Source organism: Manis pentadactyla, chromosome 5 (assembly GCF_030020395.1).
Source record: "Manis pentadactyla isolate mManPen7 chromosome 5, mManPen7.hap1, whole genome shotgun sequence".
NCBI lineage: Eukaryota > Metazoa > Chordata > Mammalia > Pholidota > Manidae > Manis > Manis pentadactyla.
Window position 1 is genome coordinate 88,934,637 of NC_080023.1, and position 14,024 is coordinate 88,948,660.

Consider the following 14,024-nt stretch of genomic DNA (forward strand, 5'->3'; position numbering starts at 1 on the left):
TCTGAACTAAACTTCCAAGATTCACAATCTTAAGGAGAAAAAGGATACTAGAACCACAGTACATATTTCAATTTTTAAAAAGGATTATATTTTAAAATAACTTGTAAAAGAAATAACTTCCATTGTTAAATAAAATAGTTAATGATGAAGCTAGTTTACTTGATAACATAATTTTATACTGGGAATACTAGCTTCTGAAACTTTTTGAGCATATTCTTTTAGTATTTTAGTTTTTATCCATTGTGTCAAAATTTAACAACAATAATAACACTTTTAAAGAAAACAGTGAACCCCAAATCTACCACACTGATCAAATGTTTTCCTCCTTGTGTCCTCAGTAAGTCATTGTCCATGAGGAAGCTTATTGTTGCAAATAGCAAAGTGCAAATGCAATTTTAGTCACCTGCTTTCACTCAATATTACATCATAAACAGTTTTCTCTATTACAAATAATTTGAAATCTCATTATTAAAATACCAGTAAAATGTGGCTATGTAATATGTTTTTAAGTAAATATACCAGAATGCATGCAATTGCCAACATTTGTTAAAAGTTTGTGCTATTTTTAGTCTGCCATATTACATCATTTCCTCAGAGTCACTATCTTTTAGCATAAAAGTCTAGAACTTGATGGCATTTTTTAAATACAAGTTGAACTGGGGCTGATTCTTCACTGTGAGCCCTCTGGAAGATGCGCAATTATTACAGTGATTACTCCCAGAGGAAAAAAGGTGGAAGAATTCATAGACTGGCCAGAATGACAGGTAACAAAAGAAAGGAGAGAATAAAATAAATAAGTAAGCCTGGGAGGAAGGCAGGCATCTGTTTTATTAAGGAGAGCAACTTCGTCACTGGAGAACGAGGGAGAGCCCTCGTGCAACAGAATCCTGGAGAGGCAGAGTCAGGCAGACTGTCTTGTTCTCCCATCCCGACAGTTCTGCTGGAAACAGAAAGACATTGAAACCGGAAAAGGGAAGGCTTGGCTAGAATAAAAGCTGGACAGCCTTTGACACCAAGTACACACTTGACAGGTTTTTTTACAAAAAATTCCAGGATTTTTCCATAAAGACAAGCATAAGGACAAAACAAGGGTAGAACTAGGAATGAGAGCAGTGAAAGTGACAGTTCTGCCCACTTTTCTCCACCTAAACCAATGATCCTCTCCCGTGTCCCTTGGCTGGACTGGAGACTTCTAACTGATTGCCCTGCCTTCTGCCTCACCCCCACCAAAGCCATGCTATACATCGCAGCAACTGAACTTCCATCACACCTAATCTGACTCCTGTTACCTCTCCAGCCTCATTCCCACCTCCTTCCCTTGTCACCCCAGCCCCACCGTCACTGCCATACACTGTGCCCCAGCTCTATTTGATTTTCTCAGTTATTCAAACACTGTATCTCTCTCACCATGGGCTTTCATACATGTCTCTCTCTCTATGTGAAACACTCCTTCATTCCTCCAGCTAATTTCTATTTATTTTTTTCAAGCTTCAGTTAATATGTTACTGTTCCATATTAAATGACTAAAACCTTCCTTGGCCCTCAAGTCTGAGTGCTCTGGTAATACATTCTATATCTTTCATGAAATGCTTATCACTGTATTATAATTGCCTGTTTCAGTTATATCACTATATCTATGAACTTTAAAAGTTCAAGAACCTCGTTCATTCATTTCTACACCACATTATCTGGCATACTTCCTGGCACAGGATAAGGATCAATGTAATATGTTCTACATTATTAAAGCTATGAAATACTTGCCCTAGTGTCTGAAGTATGTTACTGAATATACTATTGTTTTCTGGGTAAAATCTAGGTTACACTAATAGAAAACAAGGAATTATCATTAATTCGTGCTAAGAAGAGAAGTGACGAACTAGGTTTAAGCAACATTTGGTTCATTCAAGCAAATATGGAGTATTTTACAGGGATGTTTAATATTGGGGTAAGTAATAAACAATTTTTATTTTTTTCATTATTTAAGTAAGAAAATTATAAGACTAAGAGTAAATAAAGGAGATATGTTTATATTCTTTGCTAAACAGAGGAATTTATAACATTCGTTTTCTACTATCTATAAAGTATAGCATATTAATCAATACTATTTCATTCATAATATGTCATCATTCTGTGATAGAGGTAACACTTGTTCCTTTATAACTTTATTTTCTTCTTTGTAGAAGCCCAGTGTCTAAAACAATGTTTGACACATAGCAAATGCTTAATAGTAGTTATTAATTGAATGAATGAATGAATTATAATGAAGATGATGTCTCTTGTTTCATACTACATTTTTAGAAGATTAATGAAAGGAAAGATAAACAAAGAACATAATAGAAAAAAATAGCTTGTTAGTAACCTGTAAATACTAAAGTTGCCTTTACACAATATATCTTTAGCTAGGATTTGATATCATCATGTTTTTTAGCTTCCAAGAGACAAAGTATATTGGTCATATTTCTAAACCTTCAGATCAAATTGTTATTGTTTGATATGACTAAAAAACCTAAGATACATGATTCTGCCATTTCATTTAAACCCAAGATTGTATGCTCTGCTGGAGTTTAAGTTTCATTAAGATGTTAATGTTGCTTCTGGTCTTTGTATTTGTTTTAAACTATTTTTTCTTATTTTTAAGGATTAAATGTTCAGTATAGAAAAATACATGGTAATATAAAGAAGAATCATCAGTATTTCTACTACTGAGAGAGAAATGTTGTCAAAAACCTTCAGTCTTTTTACAGTTTTCCACACATACAAAAGCATAAAGCATATTTACACATTTGTTAATATTATTGATATTGTACTACATAGATCCTGCTTTAACTGAACATTGTCATAAATCTTTTCCCTACTGACTCATCATGTTTTTTTGTTTCTTGTTTGTTATAATATAATTATTACTATGATGGATACCTTATGCATCACCTAAGATATTTGATACATTTGCCAAATCACTTTCCAGGGAAGTTGTGCTAATTTGCATTCCTAACTATCTGTGTTCATATAACATACACAATGGGCTTGACTAGATGGAACTCTTATCCAATTTCAGAAGCTCAAACCTTTTGTAGTACTTATGATTTTTGCCCAAAAAAGTTTATTTCTTAAATATCAACTACTCCAAGTTTGTGGGGCTTATTGTTATTTTTTACAGCCTAAAAAAGAATGCAGTTTGTTTCCTGTGTAGGTGTGATCTAGATTGGTTATCTCAAGCCAAGCCTATACAAAGAGAAGCCAACAGTTTTAAGAAAACTGTTAGTAAAGTAACTATTAATAAGGAAATTTTGGAAAACGTAAACATCTGAGACAGCAAATTAAATATATATTTATGTGCAATTTAAATTTTACATAAATGTTGACATATATAGGTTCTCCCATGAAATAAGCCATTAAGCCAATGCCCATATTACCCATATACCAAGCAGAATGTTTAAGATACCAAGGTGTTCCTGCCCATTCACTCACCTCTCAATTCATGAAATTCCCAGCCTGTCAGCCATCTATCTCTTTACCCTTCTCTGGCATATATTCTTGTAACTTCCAAGGTCATAACTTACTAACACCAACTAAAACTTATGTCTTTTTATAAGTGATTTCTTCTCCACATTTCATAATATTATATCCGTAATGAGTTTTTTTCTTTCATAAATTACCTTTGTCATATTACATAGAAATGAATTAAAATTACTTGGAAGATTAAACCAAAATTAGATTTACTCTCAAGAAAATAATTTGCCTAGGAAGATAATTGAGGTATTGTCACTTGATAAATCAAACTAAATGGATCAGTGGTTCTAACTCTTGCATAATAGATTCCAGTGAAAATCATCTAGGTAGAGAGGAAATCAGAACAGCCAGGTACTGGAAATGAATTAAGACTGCATTAATCCATAATGTTGCGATCTTTCAAATGAACAGTTAGTTGGCATTTATCTTTGCTTAGCAAATGCCTTTTTCTTTCATTATTTTTTTCTTTAGATATAAAAATTAATGATGTAAACAAGATCTTAAGGAGAGAATTTTAAAGCCTTAGAACTAAACATGTTTTGGAGCTTTAAACAAATCACATATATAAGAATTGAAATGCCATTAATACAACATGTATCAGGCAAAAATGAACAGGTGTACTAACTTTGTTAAGTTACTTTGATTTGAAATAATGGAAGAGAACAAATCCATTTTCAAATTTTTCAAAAATTTCTACCAACACCCCTACTTATTGTACCTCCCCTATATAATCAGTATCAATAAGGTAATACTATGTTTGTTCCAGAGTCATTCTGTAATTTCTGATTTACACTGTGCATATTCGAGAAATATAGTTCTTTGGAAATTCACAAATGCCTGATAAGCTTGTGAAAACATTCAAAATCTCTAGTAACTGTATACATTTTAACTTGAACAATGATATTCAATTCTTGTTCTAAAACTGACAAAGAATTTTAAAATATTATTCCTCATGGACTGCAATGCTTCAGTAAGATGGGTATAACCATACAGGAGCTTTGAAATATTCATTTACATGGTATTTACAATGAGTTGTTAATGACATGAAAAATTTATTATATTGGTAAAAAGAAAATTGTATAAACATAATGGCTAAGAGATGTATTTTAACATTGGGCAGCCTTATGCTAAAGTCTCAGTTTGGCCAGTTAGTTAACTATATAGCCTTGGACAATTTGTTTAAACTCACCAATCCTCAGTTTTTCTGTCTATAAGATGGGCATAATACACCTGGTTCATAGGATGTTGATAAAACGCATGTGAGGCACTTAGCTGTTTGCTTGGCATTTAAGAAGGACTCAACAAATTGGGCCTCTTACTCTGTGCAGTGTGATCTCAACCATTGAAAAGAACTACATCAAAAATGGATGGGAGTAAATTATGCCAGTATGTATTTTTTTAAAGGTGGCTATCTCTATATGCTAATATACTTTTCTTTATTTTCAATATTAAAAAATATCCCAAACTTAACATTATTTTTATATTCATAATAATGTAAGCAATTAAGCATTAAAGATAGAAGAAAAAAACATATGTGTTTAATATTTGATAGATAGATAGCTTATTTAGCCAGAAAGACTAATAGGGTCCTAAGGATAACTATAAGGTTTCTAAAAGAATTCTGAACATAGAGAGAGAGAGAGATGATTTCTTTCAAAATAAGCATTTAATTATTATAGAAATACCTTTTGATTGGCTAATTATGATTTTGATTATAATGACTGTTATATCCTGGGGAAAATATAAAAAAGTCTTTTAAAAAATAAACACCCAAGAAGGATTTTTTCTTTCCAGTCTCAATATAGATAACTGTATGGCACTGAACTGAGTGTTTGTTAACGGATTGAATATTTGTGCCCCCCACCAAAAAAATTCATATGTTAAATTCCTAACCCTTAAGTGGTGGTATTAGGAGGCAGGCTTTGGGTAGGTAATTAGCTCATGAGAGTGGAACAGTCCTGAATGGAATTAGTTCCCTTATAAGAAGAGAAAAGAAAGATGGCCTCCTTCCTTGGCTCTCCTTCATGTGGGGAGACGATGAGAAGCAGCCCTTTGCAAACCAGGAAGGGGGTCCTCACCAAACATGAGATCTGCCAGCACCCTGATCTTAGACTTCTGACCTCCAGAACTGTGAGAAATAAGTATTTTCTGTTTAAACCACCCAGTCTGTGGAAATGTTTCTATAGCAGCCCAAACTAAGGCAGTATGTGTTGATCACCATAGACTTAAAGGACAATTTACAAGAGATTACTTTAAAAGCAGACATTTTAATGGCTGTTTTTCTTTAAAGAAGTCTGTTATTGCCTAATGCAAGTTAAATAATCATTACTGTAAAAAACTTACTTTACAAGATTTTCCTTTTAAGTCTCAAGTTGCAATGTGTACTAATAATCAGGCTCTCAAACAATATTACAAAAACCTTGCCAAACAATATCACAGAAAGGGCCATGACTATAGAAAAACACATGTTGCATTAAAAAACAAAAACTGTGTCAGGGCTAACCAACTTCACCACCAAAATTTTTAGATGGATAATTCCAACAGTAACACAAAGTTATCTCAACCAGATAATAAATGATTGCTTTTTGCAGTTTGGTGAATATTTTCTATTTGTCAATATTTATCAAAATCTAAAAAAGTTTGTCTGCATTTACTTTTTTCTATTTTACCCTTACCAATTTTTAATGATTGTTTATGATTTATCAGTGCCAAGTGCTAAATTCAAGCTTATTTCTAGTTATGTATGTTAGTGTACAGTTAGAAGCATATGTAATTATAGAATGTAATTCAGTAACACTCCTGATACCTAATTTATATAATCCTTGTTTTAAAAGAAAAGGAACTTGAGAAATTACATATTCTGTAAACACAATTTTTAATCATTAAGCCAAAATAGAGGACTTACCAGAATGGCCCCAAGAAAGAACAGAACCCTAAATAACAAGGAGAACAAGAACCCATCTTAGGTGAAACTATGTTCAAAATATAGTAACTTGAACCACAATATCTGAGGGCAGAAAGCAGATTGAAGAAAAATGGAAAATTTATTTTTAGGTGAAGTATCATTGATATACAACCCAACCTTTTATTAGTTTCATTGAGTGGAGAAGATTAAACTAAAATGCATGGGGGAGAGGGGTTGGTTATCAAGAAGCAAGTCACTTTACTCCCAGAAAAATTCAGGAATTCAGGATGCCAGAAACCTCAGAGAAAAGATCATGAGGAGGAATAAAATCATGTTTAATTAAAAATATATAGAGACCCAGGTTCCCACCTTCCCATCTTGTATAGACAGGTAAATCTTTCTCCCTGACTCCTACAAGAGACGGGAAGTTTATTCTATGAAGGAATTGAGACAGAGATGTTCCAAGTATCGGGATATTGGGCACAGAGGGCAAGGATGATGCGACACACTGAGAGCAGCAACTGAGTGAGGATCTGCATACACAATGATGGACCTCTTCCCTCCCCTCACCCCCATTTGCCCTTAATTCCAGAACTTCAGAAGCAAAAGTCATCTCCAAGGGTTAAAAAAAATCCTCCTATGCAGAATCAGAACTGTCCCCAGAGAAAATAACTACAGATGCTATAGCTGTAATATAGAAAAATTTAAAAAGCCAGCTGGCCACATGGTCACTCAGTCACTAGTGAAACCTACCAGGCTTCAAGTTTCATTCAGAACTTCCAATCAATTTTTTAGTCATTTTTTCTTTAATGTGAACTGACAGTCAAGGAATAGCAAGTTTAGAAAGATTCCAAAATAAAAAATAAGAGACCAAAGCAGCAAACATGACAAAGATCTCATTCTGAGAGAGATCAGGGAAGATATTGCATTGATGAAACAAGGGTAGAATGAAAAAGAAAAAGAAATGAACTATCAGAGAACAAGAACTTCTTGGAAATAAAAAATATGGTAATGAAAATAAAAACAAGTAGAAAATCTAAAAGGGGAAGTGTAGAACATCACCCCCCAAAAAAATAGAACAAAGAAAGACAGAAATAGGAGCAATTTTTTAAAATTAGAAATTCAGTCTAGGAAGTCCAGTATGTAAGTAATAGAAGGATCAGAAAGAGAAAATAGATAAAATGGGGGAGAGGAAAATATCAAAGAACTACTATAAGAAAATGTATCAATAATGAAGGCTGTTTTTCTTAAAAAAAATTGGAATCAAAATGCCATCAAATTTCTCAGTAGCAACATAGGAGGTTAGAAGACAGTGAATACCTTTAAAATTCGAAAGGAAAATATCCAACCTAAAATTCTATGCCTAGCCAACCCATCAGACAAGTATGAAAGTAATAAAGAAAATTTCAGAGTCCCAAAAAAATGTACATTAGGAAACTACTAGACATGCTTCACAAAACAAGAGAATAAGTAAGAAAAAGGAATGTGAAAAATGCAATACAACGGGTGGTTAAAAGAGCTCTTCATATGACGGCAAAGGGCAGTGTTAAGACCAGAACTAGGCAGCTGGCCTAAAGAAACACTGAGTCCATATTCTAGTTAAAGGTCAGGAGGCTCAGAAAAGATGTCTTCAGGAAAGAAAGATTATTTGAGTTTTCATACAATTTATATGAATTTATTTAAATTCAATTAAATTTATACAATAGGGCACTTTCCAGAACTTTTGGGTATGGAAAGCCTTGCATGTTAAAGAAAAATAAAATTGTACAGCACACTTAGCTCAGTAGTGAACAGTATATACAAAGCAATAATAATAAAAACATTGCATAAACACTTAACTAAAAATTGGAGATAACATTAAGAGACTGAGAAAAGGTGCATAAATGAACTAAAAAAAAAAATTCATCTCCCAAAACAGAAAACCAATAATGTCTAATATTTACAAATCAAGGGATAGCAATACACATTTATTATATAGAAAAAGAGGTTTCAGAGAAGAAAATCAATGAGTTGCAAAGCATTAGCTTTGGTTTTTCTTTCAGGGGTGGAGCAGTATGTCTAGAACAAGGGACTCTTTGTAATTACATGCCTTTAACCTATTACTGTAATATAATTGCATGAAAGTTTTTAAAGTGGGGGAACGTGAGTGCACACTTGGGACCAAGCCCTGTTCCTGTTAAAGATATTTGAGAAGCAAATCCTCTTTGAGAAGCAAAGGCTCAGAGCATAACTGGGTTGGGGCAAATTTAGAAATCATTCAGTTCAACCTTCTCATTTTACAGACGGAGAAGTTAGGGCTCCAAGAGGGGAAGAGGAATGAAGCAAGTTTTGATGTAAGAGATGGATGAGAGTCTAGTCAGTAACTTCCTGTTCACTTCCCACATCTAGTGAAAGGAGTAAATGGGAACATAGAGAGGTGGAGTTTAAATTTTCACTTCGTCACTTGTGACCCTGGACCAGACACTTAACCTTTTTGTAAAATGGGGAATAACAACACCCATGTGCATGGTTTGGTCTAAGAAAAAGTGGATAAATGTTAAATGAATCTCATAAAAAAACAAACAAAACAAGGATAGGAGCCTATTAGAGTCATAAATACATCTAGCACAGCTTAATTTTTTGGGTATGAATAAATCATAGGCTTATTATATTGCAAAATTTGCCTTGCATTGAAAATCAACATATAGGCAAAAATCTCTTGAATATAAACATGAGCAAATTTTTCCTGAATGCATCTCTCCAGACAAGGGGAACAAAATCAAAAATGAACAAATGGAACTACATCAAGCTAAAAAGCTTCTGTACAGCAAAGGACCCCATCAGCAGAACAGAAAAGCATTCTACAGTATGGGAGAATATATTTGTAAATGACATATCCGACACGGGGTTAACATCCAAAACATAAAGAACTCACATGCCTCAAGACCCAAAAAGCAAATAACCTGATTAAAAAATGGGCAGAGGATATGAACAGACACTTCTCCAAAGAAATTCAGATAGCCAACAGGCACATGAAAAGATGCTTCACATTGCTAATTATAAGGGAAATGCAAATTAAAACCACAATGAGACATCACTTCACACCAGTTAGGATGGCCAAAATAGAAGGGACTAGGAACAACAAATGCTGGTGGGGATGCAGAGAAAGGGGACCCCTCCTACACTGCTGGTGGAAATGCAAACTAGTTCAACCATTATGGAAAGCAATATGGGGGTTCCTCAAAAAACTAAAAATAGAAATACCATTTGACCCAGTAATTCCACTCCTAGGAATTGATCCAAAGAAAACAACTTCTCAGATTCAAAAAGACATTTGCACCCCTATATTTATCACAGCACTGTTTACAATAGCCAAGATATGGAAGCAACCTAAGTGTCCATCAGTAGATGAATGGATAAAGAAGAGGTAGTACATATACACAATGGAATACTATTTAGCCATAAGAAACAAATCCTACCATTTGCAACCACATGGATGGAGCTAGAGGGTCTTATGTTCAGTGAAATAAGCCAGGTGAAGGAAGACAAGTACCAAATGATTTCCCTCATTTATAAAGTATAACAACGAAGCAAAACTGAAAGAACAAAATAGCAGCAGACTCACACACTCCAAGAAGGGACTAATGGTTACCAGAGGGGAGAGGTGGGTGATGGCAGGTGGGAAGGGAGGGAAGAGGGGATCCTGGGGTGTCATGATTGGTGCACATGGGGTCACAGGGAAGACAGTGTAGCTCAGAGAAGACAAATAGGGACTCTGTGGCTACTACACTGAATGACAGTGACTGCAAAGGGGTATGGGGTGGGACTCGATAATAAGGATGAATGTAATAACCACATTATTTTTCTTGTGAAACCTTCATAAGAGTGTATATCAATGATACCTTAATAAAATTTTAAAAAATCAACATATAGTTTTTATCAACATATATTATCTAAGAGTGAAAATATATGGCAGTTTATCTGGAGCCTTGCCTCGTCTGTCCAGAGGCTACCAGCTGAAAAAAGGAGAGTGAGTTAGGATTAATTTCATTTATTTACTACCATATATAAGAGAGATATGTGGATTGAAGTTTCTTGGCTGTTCAGTTTTATTTTGCTAACTTAGATGATAGAATAAGTATTGTGCTTACAACTTTTATGATGTACAGATTAACTAAAGTAAGAAAATGGAAAGGCCCTCAATTTACAGTCCATGAATTCTGCCACACATATTTAGATAGAAAAATACTTACATTTATTTTGAAATATGCATCGCCTTGGATAATAGAGAAGTTTACAACTTCAATTTCATCTTTTATTAGAATTTGGTATATAGACATAGAAAGGGGTAGATAATAAGAAACTCATTATTTGAGAACCACCATCCTGAATTCTTTGGGTCAGTCAGTAAAACACTTATTTTCTATGAGGTTAGCTAAAAATCAATTGTGTTTTTCTCCCAGCACTCTAGCTTTCATTAGATTCTCATGGGTTATGTTTTGATGCTCTTTCTACAGTTATCAAACCTTTCTGGTGTGTGTTATATTACAAACTCTGGTCAGATGCTTGAAATGTAATTAAAAATTTCATAAATTTCATAAAATTACTAAGGATAAGAATGGGTTAAGAAAAATAATGGATGTGTTTATCTTCTTCCTTCTTTGATCACTTCCTTTATATGTGGCCAGCACATATTTCATTCATTTTCTCCACAGGTAAGTGGTGAACGTTAAGAGTGGTTTACAGAAATTCTTCATTTAAAAAAAAAAAGATGTAAGCTCCTTCCAGCTCCAGAGATGCTGGTCCGAGAAGGCATGGCATAATACAATAGAAAGAATGTGAACTTTGGAGTCAGACTTGGATTCAGAGTTCCTCGGGGATGCTTGCTGGCTTAGTGACCTTGGACTTTTTATTGCAAATGAGATCATACGAGGTACTTAAAGTATTAAATTAAGAAAAAGAATTAAATTATTGATTAAATCAAGAAAAATCTGAGTAAAGATTTTGACATCAAGCAGATACTGAATACACGCTAGTTCCCTGTGGTGTTGTAATTTAGAAGATAGTAGGGCCAATGAAAGGAATGAAATGAGAAGTATATTTGTAAAGAGTAGATATCTAGGATGGAGACCCTCAGCTATCTGAGTCGGGTCCTTAATTTGTTATGTGACCTGGAACAAGTTACTTAACCTCTCTGGAACTCTGTTTCCTCATCTTAAAATAGCATCTGCTTAGATATTTGTACATGCATGTACAAATGTACATAGTAGCACTATTTGCAATAGTCAAGAGGTGGTAGCACAATAACCAAGAGGGTGTGTATGTGTGCATATATACATATATATATATATAAATGAATATTATTCAGCCTTTAAAAAGAAGGAAATTCTGTCATATGCTATGACATAGATAAACCTTGAGGATGTTATGCTAAATGAAATAAGTCAATCACAAAAAAGACAAATAGTGATGATTCCACTTATATGAAGTATCTAAGGTATGCAGAGAAACAAAGTAGAATGGTGGTTATTGGGGCCAGGGGAAGGGAGAAAGGAAAAGTGTGCAATGGCTGTAGTCTCAGTTTTGCAAGATGCAAGAGTTCTGGAGATCTGTTTCACAGCAATGTGAATATACTTAACACTATTGAACTGTACACTTAAAGAAAGGTGAAGATGGTAAATTTTATATTATGTTTCTTTAACCATAATAAAAAAGGTAAAACAAAAAGAGTATATACTTCATGGGGTTGTGTTACACAAGTAAACATGTGGGAAGTACTTAGCACAGTGCCTTAATAAATGTTAAAGTTTGTATTATTATTAACATCAGTTTCACTCCCTATTTCATGAAAATGTCATATGCTTGTTTGCCTCTATGCTTGAATTCTTTCCGTTTTGAACTCCTTTCTGTCCAACAAGGACTTCTTCAAATGCCACCTCCTCCCCCAGAAGACCTTTGCTGATTTTTTCCCCATCTGAATATCCCTTCTCCCTCCGATGTTTCTATTTGTGCTTTTTAGATGACACTTAACACATTCTGCCTTGTATTGTACACAGTTGTGTACTGCTTGTGTGCCATTGTGTGTGTGGTGTTTTATTCTTCTTTATATTCCATGTGAGTCACACATATTAGACACATAAAATAACGAGAACTTTATAAGTTGCTTAAATCTATACAATTCTCACATTGAGTTGATTAATGTATTAATAGTTTAAATTCAAGGGTTGCTATTGACAGAGCATGGAAAAGGGACCATATTTTTTACCTTTGTATGGCTAGCCATTTCCATCATACTGATGGATAGGAAATGCCCTATGATTGCTGAATGAATTAATAAATGAACAGTGAATGGATGAATTCTGCAGTTTCCACTATAAGTAGTAATTACAGCCCTTTAGTGATCAATAAGAAAGAATAACAAATTCCTCAGCAAAATCACTGAATTTCATGTTGCTACAGAACTCTACACCAGTTGTCTCATGATATTTTTACAATGTATTTCTCTTAATAGGGATTGAAATAAGACCCGAAAATTGAAACGGTTAATGTGAGTCTTAAAGTTTACAAACCTACAGCTTGTCATTTGTTTTCCATTTCTGTTGTAGCAAATTACCACAAACTTGGCAGCCTATCATAACATAACACAAATTTATTATCTCACAGGTCTATAGGCAGAAATACAGGTGGGCTCAACTAGTTTCTCTACTCCAGGTGTCATTAGGTCAAAATCAGGTATTGGCTTGGTTTGGCTCTTACCTGGAGGCTCCAAGGGAGAATTCACTAACAGGGTCACTCGGATTGTTGGTAGAATTCAGTTCCATGTGGTTATAGACTAAGTTTCCTGTTCCCTGCAGGCTTAGCGGGGAGTCATTCTCAGCTTCTAGAGCTGTCCATGTTCCCTGGTCCATGGCCTCCTTCACCATGAAAGCCAGCAGTGGGTCAAGGCCTTCTCATACTTCAAATCCCTTTGACATCTCCTGTCTCATCCCTCTTGCTTACCTGAGGAAGTTCTCTACTTTAAAGACCTCATGTAATTAGAGTGAGCCCACCTTTGTAATCCAGAATAATCTTGCTATTTTAAGGTCCTTAATCTCATTGACATCTGCAAAAAATAGTTTTTGCCCTGCTGACAGGTTCCAGGGGTTAGGATGAGGACATCTTTAGGGGATCACTCTGTTTACCCTGTCCTCCCTGTCCTCATTTCCTTGCAGTGTGTTTACATGACCATGTCATTTCTCCTTTAGCATTTCCCACAGTGGGTTTAGCCGACTGCACCCCATGGTGTTGTTTCACATATTACCCTGTTCCCTATATTGCCTAGAAATTGGGAGTTAGATCTCCATCATAAAGGCATAATCAGATCAGGCTCACATTTTGGGTAATCTGCGTCATAGGTGATGGCATGTTCTGGCAACAAGCACGTAGATGTGGTTGTCTCTTGTGTCCTGTTAGCAGCATTCAGGACCATTGCCCGCAGTTCCATTATTTTAGTAAGGATTGCAAAATGGTGACATTCTTCTAATGTTATCATTGCATCTTCATTCACTTACCTTCATCAACTACTTGACTACACTGAGATACAGCCACATAGGAAAGGCCAGATAAAACTCGATCCTTTTCCTTTATTTTC

The 14,024-nt window shown here is 34.6% G+C and overlaps 1 protein-coding gene across 2 annotated transcripts in view; it reads left to right on the forward strand.

Moving 5' to 3' along the window:
* Window positions 1–14,024, forward strand: part of GSTCD (glutathione S-transferase C-terminal domain containing) — a 145,000-nt gene that overhangs the window by 112,494 nt on the left and 18,482 nt on the right. For both annotated transcript variants that reach the window (XM_057502501.1, XM_057502500.1), the window contains exon 8: window positions 1,817–1,945. In XM_057502501.1, coding sequence (XP_057358484.1) covers window positions 1,817–1,945 — 129 coding nt within the window. The remainder of the gene's footprint in view (window positions 1–1,816; window positions 1,946–14,024) is intronic.